This window comes from Tachyglossus aculeatus, chromosome 18 (assembly GCF_015852505.1).
Source record: "Tachyglossus aculeatus isolate mTacAcu1 chromosome 18, mTacAcu1.pri, whole genome shotgun sequence".
In the NCBI taxonomy this organism is placed as follows: Eukaryota; Metazoa; Chordata; class Mammalia; order Monotremata; family Tachyglossidae; genus Tachyglossus; species Tachyglossus aculeatus.
Window position 1 is genome coordinate 35,156,766 of NC_052083.1, and position 16,256 is coordinate 35,173,021.

The window sequence follows — 16,256 nt, forward strand, 5'->3', positions numbered from 1 at the left end:
CCATTTAGACCTCCCCAGAACTGGCCAAGACCGACCCCGTTGATTGCTTCTCAGTGCACCTTAGTTATGAGACCAGTCGTGTTCCAATACTAATCTGACTGCGGCCTCGAAAATAGGAGACACGCAGAATCCCATTATAATTGCTGCTTTGATCCTCAGTAGGTTCAGACAAGGAGAGTTCTGATCACCGCCACTTAGCATGCTTAATGTGCCTTACAAACTCCAATACAACCGTCCCTTTGTACAGCTGAAGATGATGCATTTGTGTAATCTGAAGGTCCCTCTTTGCTTACAGTACTGCATTTCTGTGCCCATGTGTGTTTGGAGGACTTTAAAAAAAAAACCCAAATCCCCCCCATCTCTCCCTCTCCCTCCCCTCCCGCCCCACCCAAAAAAATCCTCAAGGGGCCCTTTACGTAAATTATGTGCAGTGCCTTTTTATTTTAAAATTAGTTGGCAAATGACTAAGACCAACATCTGGACATTAACCTTGAATAGAAAGACAAAAAAAAAAAAACTATGATTGGGATGTGGCAAGTTAAAATGGGGGAGGCAAAAGACGAGGCAAATACCTCTGAGCTATCCGTTAAGGTGGGTTTGGACATGGCTCTTTTAAAAAACTTCATTGTCCCTTTGCAATCTGTTCAAGTTTAAAAAAATAGTCAGCTTTGCCCTCTTGTAGCGGTTCAGTGTGTTAATCTCCTTCTGATTCAAGCAGCTTTGCACTTTGTTTTTTTTTTTTTTGGAAAAACACCACTTCTATAAAAACACACAAGAAACAAACTTAAGTTTCAATTTAGTCACGAGCTAGCCACAGGACTTTGTTGAACACAAACTCCTGTCATGGGAGATTCTTCTCTATCGATTCCTTGCCTCATTGCCAGATGTCCTTCAGTCATGTAATGTGCAGGACCTGTATTAGCGGAAAATTGGTATGTTGGATGTCCAGCTATGCCAGTCTCTTGGCGTGGATTGGAGTAGACTGTTAAATTAACGTCCATAGCTCCATTCTGTCCAAAGTCCAAGGTATTAGCAGCCACTGGGCGGTTTTGGTAGGCCTGATTGCCTTGATTACCAGTAGAGGAGGAAGATGTAGAGGAAGAAGTAGTTGAGGAAGACAGGGATGTCATGGAGTGGTGACTATGGCCAACCTCCATAGAATCCTGGGTAGAGGAGCTGTTTGTAGGAGAATTGTAGACTCTTGGCCGGGTCCGGCTACCCAAGGCTTGCTGTCCATGGTGGTGGTGGTGGTGGTGGTGGTGGTGGTGGTGATGGGAGCTGTTGCCATGGTGATGATGCAATGCATTCTGTTGAGGCGCTACGTGGAAGGTCGTTTCTTGAACTGGATGGGTTTCAACGGTGACTTGCGTAGGAGCTTCGGTTCCTGTCCATCCGAGGGGAGCAGGAAATTGCTGTCGCACCTGTGACAGTTTGCAAAATAAAATTAACTCAAATCCAGCATCTCATGACACTTTCCATCAAAATCTAGTGACAGTATTAAGCTTGGTTGGTTCGTCCGACTGTGGGTGTTCACTAAGTGTCTGGGCATCTAGTGACAGTATTAAGCCTTATGCACTTGGTTGGTTCTTCCAGACTGTGGGTGTTCACTAAGTGTCTGGGCCAGAGTGCAATGGCAGAATTAGAGAACATTTTTTTCGACACGAGCCTGCCTGGACACAGTGCGGGTGGCGCTTTACACAGGACTCTGCTAGAAAGAAACTCCTGTGTTAGAGCAGAACGAGATGCACTTTAAAGCAAGTTAAATAAGGACTGAGTAATATCTGGAAGTTGGAAAATTTACATTGAAAAATAAACTTTACGTTCTAAAATTTCAACTCTCAGTGAAAACTACAACTACTCAAAAAGATTCTCCATACGAAGGGAGAATGCAAGGAAACTAAATACTAAAATTTCCAAGCCATAGTTCACCTCCACCTCACCAGGTGACCTAAAGTGGCACCAATAAAGGCAGAAATTTATCACTGAAAGAAACTTTAATAAGGGGGCTAAAATCAAATGAGTTTAGAGCAGTGCTTGTAAGCGCTTAAACAAATACCATCATTGTTACTATTATGAGTTCTGAATGCTACAATTTTGAAGATTCTTTCCATACATTTTCTAGGGGGTAAATAAAAAAAATACCTGTGGTGATCTTTGGAGAACTCCTTGGTTTGAAGCTCACGATAAAGGAAATGGCACTAAACTACTAACCTTGCCAAAAGGCCCCTATCAAGTGATGGAGAAAGTGAAGGTGGCAGGAGAGCTGCAGCAACTTGCGCAGCAAGGAGGGCAGAGCATTTCAGGAAGGGGAGAAGGGGGAAAACCCCTTTACTGTTCCTCTCCCGAAAGCTCCCCCTGGCCAGCTCTTTCCCTGAATATTGATTCACCAGAGCCTTCAGGTCCTGATTAGGAATTTCTGATGCCTAACCGAATGCCTTCATGAAAGAGTCCTCAATTTCTTTCCCAGACCATACGGTCACCACATCCTAGAGCAACTACAAGTAACCATTCCGTGAAAGGGTACAACTGTTTAACTGTCAGTTGACACCCAGGCTTTGAGAGCTCCTGCATTAACCAATGGGAACCTTCTGAAGAAGGTCACCAGAGAGCATACCTGCGGACTGTGTGTTTCACAGTCCATAGCTTGGACAGCTGCTGTGAAGTGCCCACCACTATGCCGATGCTGATGTGTTGGGTCGGACCGTGCCCTTCCGCTGTTGCTCGTCCCTGAAGAGCCACCTTTAAAAAGCCACACACCCAATCAAAATCTGAAGCTGAAAATTGCTTTTGTTCTTCAGAGCCAAACACTAAAATCATTTACAGAGCTGGAGATAAAGGACAAAACAGGCTTTCTGCAAAAAAAATCCCATCTTACTGTCGATTAAATGCGTGCTTAAAATTTGGGAAAAGGTATGCCACCTAATGACTCCTATGTGAACCTCTACATTTGATAGGAAGCTAATGCAGTGCCCAGCTGACAAGCTGCCAAAGAAAAGGCAGGCATTTGCCCACTGGCCTGGCATGCCAAAGGGTTGGAGCTGCACTGGGTGCTGAAGCTCCACAACTAATGTTCATAATCCCCAGCTGGCTGGAAGTGGCGGGCCTCAAACCGTGTGGTGGCAGAGGAGCAGAGGCAGGTGGAGAAGGATGGAAAGGGAAATGGCGGGGGGGGGAGAGGGGAGGGGAGGAGGGGAGAAAAGGAGATGGGGAGGAGGAGAGGAGGAGGAATGATTGTCAGGCTACTGTTTATATGGTAGAAGTCTTCCCTCTGAAGCCCTCTCTCAGGAGCCCTGTGTCCAGAAGCGCTGCCTCGGGCTTCTTGGAAATTTGCCCCGCCTACTCCAAGGAGACTGTCCAAGCTTGGGTGTTATACTCAAGTGATCTATGCACTAGGGGCCTGCACTTGAAAGAAAATATATCTTTAACACAGACATTCAACAACTTTGGTTTTTTTCTATGTGTTTTTTAAACCTACAAAAAGGATTAGGGTGCCTCAATTTTAATCACCAACCTACAGCAAATGCCAAAAATTCACAATTCTGCAACCTACCTGAACTTGAGGATGTGCTAGAAGTGGTTCCTGAAGACTGGGACTGCTCCATGGCAGGGCTTGTGGATACGCTGTTACTTGTATTTGTACCTTCATCGGCTGTTTTCTTAAAAAAACTGTGCTGCAGGGCATAGTAAGGTTGAATTCGGGTCTTAGGGTCATAGTCAAGCATCCTTAAGATGAGGTCTTTGAACTTCAAGTAGTCAGCTACAGTATGACCCGACTCCCCAGCACGGCGTCCACCTGGCCCTCCTGTTTCTACTCCTAGGATGTTATGAAGTTTGCGGGTCGCAGGCGGTTTATACTCCTAAGAAAGAGAAAAAAGAAAACTTTTTTGGTAAGTTTAAAAATGAGGTAAGACCACAGAAATAATAAAAGCAATTTAATCAAGCTGGATTTATCGGGGTTAAACTGCTCAGGTGAATTACAGCTTTAAGCCCAATCATCTGGGAGAAAGACTCCCTAGCCTTCCATCTCTGGCTGAGAGAATAAATAGCTCCCTCCTCCCTAAGTGAAGCCCCTGTTCCGTTAAACATGCAGTACTTACACACCCGCCCCACTCTGATCAAGGAACAGCTCACTAACGTTTCTCACTGAGTCAGCTAACGTTCAATCTCCCCTTAACTCTCTGAGGTAAAGGAAGGTGATTAAAAGAAACTTTCAGGAGAAGCGGCTTCTAGAAAAAGTTAAGTCTCTTGACTTGGTTGAACCACAAGATGCTACCTGGAAGAAGCCTGGCTTCTAAACACATACCTTCTATGGGCCGCCTGGCAAGGGCATGATAAGAGACCTCCCTGTTTCAATCCATCTATTTAAATCTAGGAGGGAAATAAATTATGGCTGGAGCTTCAGGTGGGATTGCGGGCAGGGGAAGAAAGGGGAGAGATCAGGGGAACAGAACAACGGTGAGTGTGCTTCTGAGATACTAAGTTGTAGTTACTTAGAGAACAATTTATATATTTCTATACTGCAGTTGCAGTTCCACAGCATTTGCTACATATTGTTCATCTGTTTTACATTATCTCACCATATACTTTGCCCCCTTTTAACCAAAGAGGGCACTTCTGAAATATAAAAGACGTTATACTAACAACGAACTAACTTTTTGTCAAAACCCACACTTAGAAAATCGCTACCAATGTCCGAAGAGAAAACAGCTATTAGAAATGCAGGGTACATGCTTTGGAGGCAACCCATAGCCACCTAAGGGTGGATCCCTCGTTTTACCCTTTTTCCATCTTTGGTCTTCTTTAAGTTCCAAGTGCCATCCGGCATCTTCTCAAAGAACTTCCTTGCTTTTGGTGCTTGGTCAAGAATGTGAGCAGGTGCTATTCCCAGAACTTCCACTATTTTATTCATTTGATCCACCTACCGGAAAGAAAAACATCCGCATTACTTTGGCTGGGTCATCCACATAGAGATGGTAGTTAAGTAAGCCATGTGAGCAGTTGAGCTCCCTGACAGCAAGTGCAGGGCACAAAGAGACACCAGAACAGAGCCTTGCTGAACACATGTCCCCATTTGGTGGAGGGAAAGTTGAGTAGTGGGAGGAGGTAGATGACATGAAATCCACTCACCCCTTCCTCCTAGGAGACATGAAATCCACTCACCCCTTCCTCCTAGGAGAGGATGCCCCTCTGCTCCCTGCTAACAGTAGTGGGGAGAAGTGGGCACAAGCCCACCCATCGGGACCCCATTTGTTGTAGGGTACAAGATCCCTCCACAGGCCCAAAGCAAATTAAGTATAAAAGGGGTGCTATGTAAAAGAAAATTTAAAAAAAAACTATACTTGGTTCCTCAAACTTTTTCTTCCTCAAACTTCTTCAAATAATCACATGAGTGTGCCCTATAACTGGGCTCTTAGTACAACTGAGCTTGATATTTTTTCATTACATTGGCAAATTAAGCCAATAATAAGTTGAGCCTGTTCAAGACGCCTCAAAAACCATGCATACACTTCGATGAAGTCCAAGGTATTTGCAACTGAGCTTGATATTTTTTCATTAAATTGGCAAATTAAGCCAATAACAAGTTGAGCCTGTTCAAGACACCTCAAAAACTGTGCATACACTTAGATGAAGTTCAAGGTATTTGCTACTGCTAAACTACATACCAAATAGAACATATACCTGAGCAAGTGTTTCAATGTGTTTCAAGTGTTTGCTATATTGTACTTTCCAAGTGCATAGCCCTATGCTCTGCACACAGTAAGCGCTCAATAAATACGACAATGAATGAATGTGTGGTTCAGATAAACTGCTGCTTTAGTTACAAAAGACTTTTGATTCCAATGAGTAAAACGATACGGTGCACAACCAATTAAACCACTTGTACTGAAAGGGAAGACTTCCAAATGCATACGCAAAAGGTTAAAAAAAATCAGTCTTTTATAGTTAAAGCACCGACAGTTTATGAATACAAAGTCTTGAGCACAAACTCAAGGGGAAAAGAAAAAAAAAAAAGAGCAACCTCACCCCATCCAACAAGTTACACACCTCATTGGCTCCACTGAAGAGAGGCTCTCCAGTGTGCATTTCAACTAAAATACACCCAAGGGACCACATGTCAATAGCAAGATCATAAGGCATTCCCAAGAGCACCTCTGGTGATCGATAAAAGCGACTCTGGATATACTGGTATATCTGAAATGAAGAAAAAAAAAAGGTAGTGCATTAATTTCTAGGAGTGTTAAGTAAGCAATCATTACTTTTTTTTAAAGAGTCTCAATGAGTAGGGTTATAAAATGGATTGCCATGGAAACTGAAATTAAAGATTAAAGACTGCTAAATAACTTTCACTAGCACTTTAATCCTGAACAAATCTCTACCCATAGAGTCAAATACCAGAAACATACCTCCTTATCTGCCTTCTCAGCACCAACCACCTGGCAAAACCTTTTTTTCAAAAAAAGTAATGCTACTTTTATTGGGGTGGAAGAGTACTAATAATGCAACAACAACCAAAAAAACAGCCCCATCATTTGGGAAAAGGCACAAAGAAAATTCCAGGCTAATATCTGTCTGGGAAATTCATGAAAAAAGAAAAAGAGAAAAAAATTCCTTAAGGGCGCTTCCCTGAGTAGCTCCAATGTTACTTCAGTGATTTTGAGCTACCTTTGCAGAAAAAATAAATCAATGTTGTTCCTACAACTAATTGGTCCAGCCCCTCCTACCCCAGATCAGTCAGAAAACATCTCAAAGTCCTGCTGGGGGGAGCCTCTTCAGGGTGGGCATATCTCCGCCTTTTGCAGAAGTCTCCCCTACCATTCTCGTGTTAGGCGGAGAGGAGGGGCTGGCCAGATAACTCCCAATCTTCTAAATTTGGACATAGTACTAAAAAAGAAGTATATGCTATATTAGAAGGAAGAGTACAGCAGCAGGTAGATCCATTTTTTTCATTTTGGGGCGGATAGATGGCCTTTTGAAAAAAATTTCCATTGACGGCATAAAATCTTATCGCTGAACAGCAACTGGAGGTAAAAGGTTGGGCTCTACTTCCATACAGACTATGAGTACAGAGCTGAACAAAGCCACTTACTCAGAGATGCTACCCAAAAGTCAAGGAGAAAACTTTCTGCAATTAATACACAATTACATCCAAGGACAAGTTCTGCACAAGGGGCTCCTAAAACCTGCCTTTCTCCTCTTTCCATCAAATTACCTATAAGTAATTCTTCATTATTCAGTGGTGATACCATTAATTTATGGATTATCCAGATACCTGCTTACCCGAAAACGAGGGTGGGCAGAGAAAAACCAGAAGAGATATAACGTAGCTACCTCAGTGCTTAGAACAGTGCTTGGCACGTAGGAAGCCACACTTAAATACCATATCATTGGGGGATTTCACTTTCCCGCACTCTCCCTGTTCTCACTTTCACCCTTCACTTTCTGGGGAGATCAAATCAAATATTGCATAAAACAATCATTTTCATACATCCTCTTACAGAACCATGAACTTAGAATATGCAGCTTCAGGCTATCTATCTCCCTGATGCAAACCCAACCACATGGATATGCTTCGGTTGGGACATAAAATGAAAACTATGACCATGCTCAAGATACCTTGCTTCAATAGTCCAAAGAGCCTGAAGGGATCCCTTTCTGGAAACTGCCCATACTTGTAACCAATATTGCCAGGAAGCCTCTTTCTATTTAGAGAGTCTGCTGTGGCAGCATGCATACCCAAGTTGGGAAACAGCATATTAATCAAGTGTGTCAGTTATAAATTTAGATTATTGATTCTGCATGTAACAGGATTTCAAAGGGTCTCACGGGTACACTTGTGTGGAAATGGCCTCACATCCAACCTTTTTTCAAATGTCACAACTTCGGTATTTCCCAAAGCCAATCAACAAAGTCACCAGAATTTAAAAAAATACAGTGAAACTAAGTAAGTATCATATAAGCAGAAGCACTTAAGCTTTCCCCATAGGTATCTTGTCCAAGTAACGTGAATATGATGGCTATTTCGGAATTTCTCTTCTGAGTTTTCAAACTTTTTCAGCTAAACACCACTTAAATTGGAGTTCCTCCTCCTGCTTCCACTTAGTATTTCCTGACTATCACAGGTCATTAGGACACTTTTCGTTCTCCTCTTCCGCCACGTAAAATAACTTGCTTTTCCTGCCTCAGCATATCCCTTCTAACCCTTTCTACTCCATCACAGGTCAATTCTTCCATCAAAATGTCAAGTTTATCTAAGGTCAGCGGTTGACCGAGAATTAGGTTACCACATTATGGTTGAAATTTGGGACATTAAGTCCCCAGCCTTTAAGCCTACCCTTCACTCAATCGTATTTATTGAGCGCTTACTGTGTGCAGAGCACTATACTAAGCGCTTGGGAAGTACAAGGTGGAAACATATAGAGATGGTCCCTACCCAACAGCAGGCTCACAGCCTAGAGCCTACCCTTCTACATAGAAGAGCCTACCTACAAAGAAGAGCCTACCCTTCTCTCTCAGCATCCATGAAAGAAGGTAGGGGACACAGAGAAAGGTTGAGATTTGAGGGACAGATAAACTGAAAGATCTGGGTTCGGCAGTGAAATCAGCCACAGCTACATTTAAATGTTCCCCCACTAAACAGGGAAAATGAAAATGGAACCCTTGTCTTCTTCCTCCCCTGACTGTCTAGATGCACCAGGAGCAGAGGGGAGCTAACAGAAGACCAGCCCAAATCGGATTCAGTTCCTGGTGCCAAAACCAAAGCCTTGTAACCTGGACTTAGCCCTTGTTGGAATAGCTTTTGCTGTGAATTCTTTCAGGTTTAAAAAGGACGACATCATTCAAATACAAATAAGGGACCTGCACTTACCTATACTACTAATATTAGCTCTCAGGCAATAATGAGCCTTACATGATTACCAAGGGTAATCTGACGTATCAATTAGTCAAGACAATATATTGAGCGCTTACTATGTGAAGGGCACTGCATTAAGCATTTGGGAGAGTGCAATGCAAGAGTTGGTAAACCCATTTCCCTGCCCATAAGGAGCTTAGGGTCTAGAGGGGAAGACAGACACTGAAATAAATTATGGCCAGCTACCTAACCGCTGTGGGGCTGGGTGAGATCAAGTGCGACAGCAGGGTAAATGAGAGCTTAGTCGGGGAAGGCCTCTGGAAGAGATGTGATTTTGATAAGGTTTTGAAGGTGGGGAGATTGGTGGTCTGTCATATAAGGAAGGGAGAGAGACTTCCAGGCCAGGGGGAGGGTGTGGGCAAAGGCGAGATACATGAAACCTAGGACTGGTGTTAAAGGAGTGAAGAGTTTGGGCTGGCTTGTAGTAGGAAATCAAGTGAGGTAAGATAGAATGGGATGAGGGCTTTAAGGCTGATGGTAAAGAGTTTTTGTCTGATGTGGAGGTGGGCTGGCAACAACTGCAGGTTCTTGAGAAGTGGGAAGATGAGGACTGATTTTTTTTTAAAAACAACATGGGAAGCAGAGTAAAGTAAGGACTGGAGTGGGGAAGAGACAGGGAGATCAGCAAGAGTCTGATGCAGGAGTCAGGGTGAGAGAGGATAAGTGCTTGGATCGGCTTAGTAGCAGTTTGGACGGAGAGGAGAGGGCGGATTTTAGTGATGTTGGAAAGGTAGGAAAGATGTGCTCGGTGACAGGTTAAATAAATGGGTTGAATGGGAGAGATGAGTCAAGAGAATAATGAGACAGGAAAGGCAATGGTGTTGCCCGTGAAGAGTTCGAAGGGAAGTCCAGTGTAGCCTAGTGGGATAGATCACGGGCCTGAGAGTCAGAAGACCTGAGTTCTAATTCCAGCTCTGCCACTTGCCTGATGTGTGACCTTGGGCAAGTCACTAATCTTTCCTGGGCCTCTGTTTCCTCACCTGTAAAATGGGGATTCAATGCATGATTTCCCTCCTACTTAGGCTGTGAACCCCCTGTGAGACAGAGACTGATTGTGACCTAATAATCTCATATCTAACCCAGCACTTACAACACTGCTTGATACATAGTATTTAATGAATACCATAATAAAAATAGCAATTATAATGACAGTTATTAACATAATTTATATTTAAACCTGGAGGAAATGTTTTTGATCTGTTGCTAAACTTCTCTAGAATGTTCAAAAACGAAAGCCCTGTCGCTTTGTTAGTTCACATTCAGTTTTGGCTTCTTTGAGGTCAATTTTTTAACACTGGGATAAATACCTACCCTCTGTCCCAACTGACAAGAGCTTCCAAAGTCAACAATCTTGATTGCGCTGCGTTTGGGATTACAGAGAAGGATATTCTCAGGTTTTAGGTCACAGTGAATGATACTAAGTTCTGGAGTTGCAAGGAAAAGCAGTGCAGTGCACATCTGCTGTGCAAACTTTCTTGTCAAGTTCAAGGAGACCCCTCGGAAATTGGTGTTACGTAACAAGTCGTAGAGGTTGTAGGACAGCATTTCAAAAACTAAACAGAGATGGTTTCGGAACATAAAGTGGCGTTTCAAATGCACTGAAAAAGAAGAGAGAATTATAGATTAGAACTGTAAATGGATGGGCAAATTTGAGAGTGTTGAGGCTAATATCATTCATTGACTGGAAAGTAGCACATCTGATCCACACTAAGAGGGAGTTGTTCCTCTTAAATGGGAACAGCCCACCGAGGACGCCTACTTTACTCCATTCTGGCCGCTGGTAGCGACCTCCTAGAAAGATGGGGTTTACTACCTGAATCTGTTTCTCTATTTAATCTCCACACTCTAGGCATTCCAGGGACAGGGGAATACCTTACCTTCACTTCAGAGTTTCAAGAACATATATCCAGAAGACTGGGTACATTTGCTGGGGTTTGCTTCTGTACGAAAATGCATCCCTGGGCCCCCGTCCCCATCCCGTTCCTTCCCGTCCCCCTCCACTGCCACGTGAAATCCACGGGTGACCCCTCATTACCTTAATCTATCTTTGTAAAAATCAATTTTCAAATTCCTGTGAACAAACTAAAAACATTTACCTATGTAGTATTTCATTTCAGTGTCATGTTTGTTCATCAGCTCAAGAAGCCGCACTTCGATCTGGGCTTGATTTAAGAAAGCCTTCTTGTTCTTTATAATTTTAATGGCTACCCACTCCTGTTCCACACGATCATATGCTTTTACCACCTACAAAAGAAAAAAAGATTAACGTACCTTTACTTTAGAAACTTTTTTCTTAATGATAAGAGAAATGCCAATTTCTTTTTACTCTTGCATCTCAAAGTTTTCTAATAGTCAACTCTCTAATCTTTGCTAAGGCTTCTACTCTATTGGTATTTATTTTGGATTTATGCTATCATGCTGATTGACAAGAGAAACCTTAATTTTGAAAGAATATATCAACTTCACTTGTTTTGAGTTTAAGAACAAAATACCCTCACACAGAGATATGATACCTGAATTAGAAATGTAAGAAGTTTTCAAATAAAAATGTAAAATATTACATTTTTGAGGATCTATCTACATCTCAGAACCACCAAAACTAACATAAGAGATGCTGTGCCTTGGCCAAACAAGTCTGTTTAAAACTACAAAGGAATTTGGGGCATTTCTGGAGATTGCTCATTTTGCATTCCACATCCCTTGTGGTGTAACACAAAAGGTGAACAGACGTTTTTGATAGTGTTGTGAATACCGCACAAGAGTTAATTTAATCTAACCAGGTGTTTTTGTACTCAAACAGCCTTGCTTCCAATTACATTGAAACTTTGTTATCCCCAAAGAAAAGTATAGTATTTTTCTGGGACCAATTTGGGGATAAGGAAGGGACTGTCAATTTGAGTCCCCTAAAATTTATCCTGCTACAATTGCAGCCCATTTTCTCTTCTTTGTTCCTTAATCAAGAGACGCAACAAGTAATCAGTTTTAATATAGAAACCATGATTCCTCTAACAGAAGATGGTGATTTTAAATCTTCACCCATATTCTCTTTTACAAGCTACATAATGTCAATGCCTCTTGATTTAACTGGTCCAATCAATACAAATTATTTTAACTGTTCTGTTGAGACTTTCTCCAAATCTCTAATTTCTCAGAATAAGGAGTCCAAAAGGCCCTAAGTTCAAAGTTTATGAGGAAGGTGGGGAAGGGCATAGGGAAGGAACCCATACTGGCCAATCCTGTTTGTTCAGTCAGTTTCCCACCACAATTCCTAGATCTCTTCCCACTGTTCTTGGCCAATGCCACTTTTACCCAGACTGTATTTTTATGACTTGCTTTTTTCCCCCATAAGTGTCACTGTCCTTCCATACTTGATAATACTCATATGCTCATATTTCACCCATTTTTCATGTTCCTTTTCAGTTTCTATCACATCCTTCAATATGCTACCCCTCTATTCAATGTGGTTTTGTCTGAAAACCATTATCATTAAATGGCTACGTAAAGAGGAAGGTCTCCTTCAGGGAACCATTTAATATCTCCTCTCCAATTCAAGACAATGACAAAATACTCCTACAACTCTCTAGGCAGCTGTGTAACTATAAACCAGTATCATATACTAGAAGAGTTTATTGATGACCACAACGTTAGATGGTCTAAAATTTATTTAATTCAAAATATTCTATGCTTCCTAATGTACAAGGTCCAGAACAGAGAATCTGTTCAACTCAGAGATATGGTATCACTATTGTCCTACGTATTGTACTTAAAAATTGATGGCATGTGGCATCTTGCAAATTCATAAATGGATCTTCTTTTTTAATGGCATTTATTAAGCACTTACTATGTGCCTAATAAGAACATAGTAACAGCGCTTAACAAGGATTGTACTATGTGCTGGAGTATATAAAAAGCTATCAGATTGGATACAGTCCCTGTCCCGCAGGCTCACAGTCTAATCTCTTTTTGAAAGGTGAGTTCCCAAACTAGGAAACTGACACTAAGAAAAAAAAATTATTAATTAACCACACAAAATCATTTCAATTTGGGAACTATTTAAAGATATTAAAAACAGGCATTTTTTCCTCCAGGTTAGGTCTAATTGCACTTTCAACAACTTAAAAATGATTCTGTTAATCATAAAGCCTACCTGCAAAAGCAAGGGTTATTTAGTCTAGAAGTGAAGTGATAGATTTCAAGTCAAATGTGTGCTAAAAGATATTTTTCATTATGGATTGTAACGTGAAAAACAGAAGAAAATAGCTCTTTATAAATTGTGCCATCAACCTAAGGTACTAACTGCTCTAAAAGTTCATGTAGTCCCTGTCCGTCTCTGTCTCTGAGTCGGGAGGGGAGGGGGATCTCTTCCTGTCCTGCCCACCTGCCATCTCAGTAGGCCCTTCAATAATAATAATAATAATAATAATAATAATAATGGCATTTGTTAAGCGCTTACTATGTGCAAAGCACTGTTCTAAGCGCCCTACTGAGCGCTCACCTCCTACAGGAGGCCTTCCCACACTGAGCCCCCTCCTTCCCCTCCCCACAGCATCTGTATATATATATGGATATGTGTTTGTACGGATTTATTACTCTATTTTATTTGGTTTATTTATTGATTTTATTCTATTCATGTTTATTCTGTTTCATTCATGTTCCTCCCCACAGCACCTGTATAGATATATACATGTTTTTACAGATTTATTACTCTATTCTCCCCCTTTTAGTCTGTGAGCCCACTGTTGGGTAGGGACTGTCTCTATATGTTGCCAATTTGTACTTCCCAAGCGCTTAGTACAGTGCTCTGCACATAGTAAGCGCTCAATAAATACGATTGATGATGATGATGATGTAGTCAAAATACAGTTCAGTTTAGAGAATTTTCAATCATTAAACAAGCTCTACAAAGAGAAAAGTAATCAAACCAGAGGTTTGCGGAAACTCTGATTTTACCACCCCACCCCATGGTAGAGATGGGAGAAATCTAAATAGATATGTTTTGTGGGAGTGCATGCATATTTGCCTATTTTTGTAAGGAGCATGAGGGAGAGAGTTAAATATGTTATAATTGGGATGGCTCATGAAGAGGTGGTATCAGCGTGGACTCATGAATACATGGAAATCTTATGGAATGTGTGAATGTGTGTTTGTATAAGAAGGTATAGATAGACTGGTGTAGGCATGAGGGAGAATGCTTGTAAATGGAAAAAAGGTGTTGACGGCGACACACGCATACTCTTGCTTCCAGGAGTTTGTATGGATGTCATGCTATCTCCTTGGGTAAGCAGTGCAGCCTAGCATAAGGGGCCTTCCAATATTGCAGCGTGGCTCAGTGGAAAGAGCGCGGGCTTGGGAGTCAGAGGTCATGGGTTCGAGTCCCGCCTCCCCCACATGCCTGCTGTGTGACCTTGGGCAAGTCCCTTAACTTCTCTGGGCCTCACTTCACTCATCTGTAAAATGAGGGATTAAGACTGTGAGTCCCACGTGGGACAACCTCATCTCCTTGTATTCCCCCCAGCGCTTAGAACAGTGCTTCGCACATAGTAAGCGCTTAACAAATACCAACATTATTATTATTATTATTATCGCCACCACCCTCTTTTTACCAGTGTCCAAAAGCCACTTAACCATCCAAATTAAATAAGCACGACGAGCCTGGAACGGCCTGAGAAAACACCACCCAAACTATCCCAAAAAGGCTATTAGGAACTTTAACTACAATACGGAAGACTTGCACCGCAGTATTATTTAATTTAAAATATATGGCATACTGCATACAGCACAGGCCTGGGAGTTATAAGGACCTGAGTTCTAATTCCGGCTCTGCCAGTTGTCTGCTGTGTGACCCTGGGCAAGTCACTTAACTTCTCTGTGCCTCAGTTACCTCACTTACAAAATGGGGATTAAGGCAGTCAGCCCCAGGTGGGACACTGACTGTCCAACCTGATTAGCTCGTATCTACCCCAGTGCCTGGCACATAGTAAGCATTTAAAAAAAAATTTAAAAAATTGCAATTCAGGTACCCAATTTGTGCTTTGTAAAAGAGTATTAAGTTAAAACAAGCTAGTCAGATAAGAAATATACCTAATTTACTTCTGGGAAAAGGCAGCAGTGTTGACGAACATGTATAAAGGGAATTTAACCTCCGTATTTCCCGCCAAAAGAATTTCTGATTTACCAATTGATCCACTGGCCTCTCAAACGTAAGCTCCTATCTATCTCTACAGTCTAACAATCTAAAATGCTTGTGGACTGCAGACAACTACTGATTTAGAAATTAACAAATAAGCTGAAATGTTTATGGTGGACTGAGTTAAAAGCACAAATTCCATTCAGATTTTACTGTTTTGGGCACAATTAACGGCTTGACACATCATACTCTAAGACATTACAGGGGTCTGCAGTTGAACAATGGACTACTATATGCAACAAATCTTCCTTTTTAAATAAAATTGCAAAAAAAAAGAATGAATCCTTTAAAAAAGTAATCAAAGACAGAATGATAGTTCATTGGTTAGGATTTTATAATGCCTCTTCCCCCTGAGGTTCTTAAATCCTCACAGGAGGTAAAGGCTATAATTAGCAACACTCTGGCCCTCCTACAGCTTTGAATTCTTGATAGGAGTTAGGCCTTTCAGACAAAAATATATGGACCTTTTTTTTTTTGAGAGAGAATTTTCTGAAGAAGTGTGAATATGGTTCTTAACCTCCAGAGAAACTATAACTGGAAATGCAGCTGTATGATGAGAAGAGGACAGGGAAAATAGTCTACAAATCTATAATCTGCTGAATAGATTAAATGAATGTCAGTTCAGGGAGAAAGACCAAATTTAGCAGCTCATTCAATACCAGACACTCGGGGGATTCTCAATAAGTGTTGGATTCAGATCAATTAATCAATCTTACTTTACAAAATGCTATCTATAATTCACGATTTAAGCTGCTTCTAATTCCAATCGTTAAGACACTGATCAACCAATTACCTGTCCAAAGGAACCTTTGCCAATTAAAGAATCAATTTCATAACGATCCATCCACTTTTCCCCATTTTTTACAATATAGTCATAGTTGTCATCATCATAGCCATCATTGTAGACCTTCCGCTCCTTCTTATGACTGGAATCATCTCCTTGACCCTGTTGGTGCCGTCGTTTCTTTTTTGCATAGTAAACCTGAAAGGGGCAACATTCTGTTAATAACCGAGTATCGGAGATGGTCCTATAATAGTAAATAGTTCAGAAGCTACTTCTGGAATGAATATTCTGGGATCTAATTACAAACGTATCTAAGCTAGAGTACTACACTGGGCCTGAAATCCTGAACTGGGTTCCCACAGCCCATCGCAGTG

At 41.6% G+C, this 16,256-nt stretch overlaps 1 protein-coding gene across 4 annotated transcripts in view; it reads right to left on the minus strand.

Annotated features, from left to right (window-relative positions):
* Positions 1-417: 417 nt before the first annotated feature.
* DYRK1A (dual specificity tyrosine phosphorylation regulated kinase 1A) overlaps positions 418-16,256 on the minus strand; it is a 100,644-nt gene continuing 84,805 nt past the window's right edge. For all 4 annotated transcript variants that reach the window (XM_038760153.1, XM_038760154.1, XM_038760155.1 and 1 more), the window contains 8 exons: positions 15,892-16,080; positions 11,008-11,155; positions 10,223-10,509; positions 6,046-6,192; positions 4,778-4,918; positions 3,551-3,857; positions 2,615-2,739; positions 418-1,421 (listed from right to left, as the gene is read on the minus strand). In XM_038760153.1, coding sequence (XP_038616081.1) covers positions 801-1,421; positions 2,615-2,739; positions 3,551-3,857; positions 4,778-4,918; positions 6,046-6,192; positions 10,223-10,509; positions 11,008-11,155; positions 15,892-16,080 — 1,965 coding nt within the window. In that variant the 3' untranslated portion in view covers positions 418-800. The remainder of the gene's footprint in view (positions 1,422-2,614; positions 2,740-3,550; positions 3,858-4,777; positions 4,919-6,045; positions 6,193-10,222; positions 10,510-11,007; positions 11,156-15,891; positions 16,081-16,256) is intronic.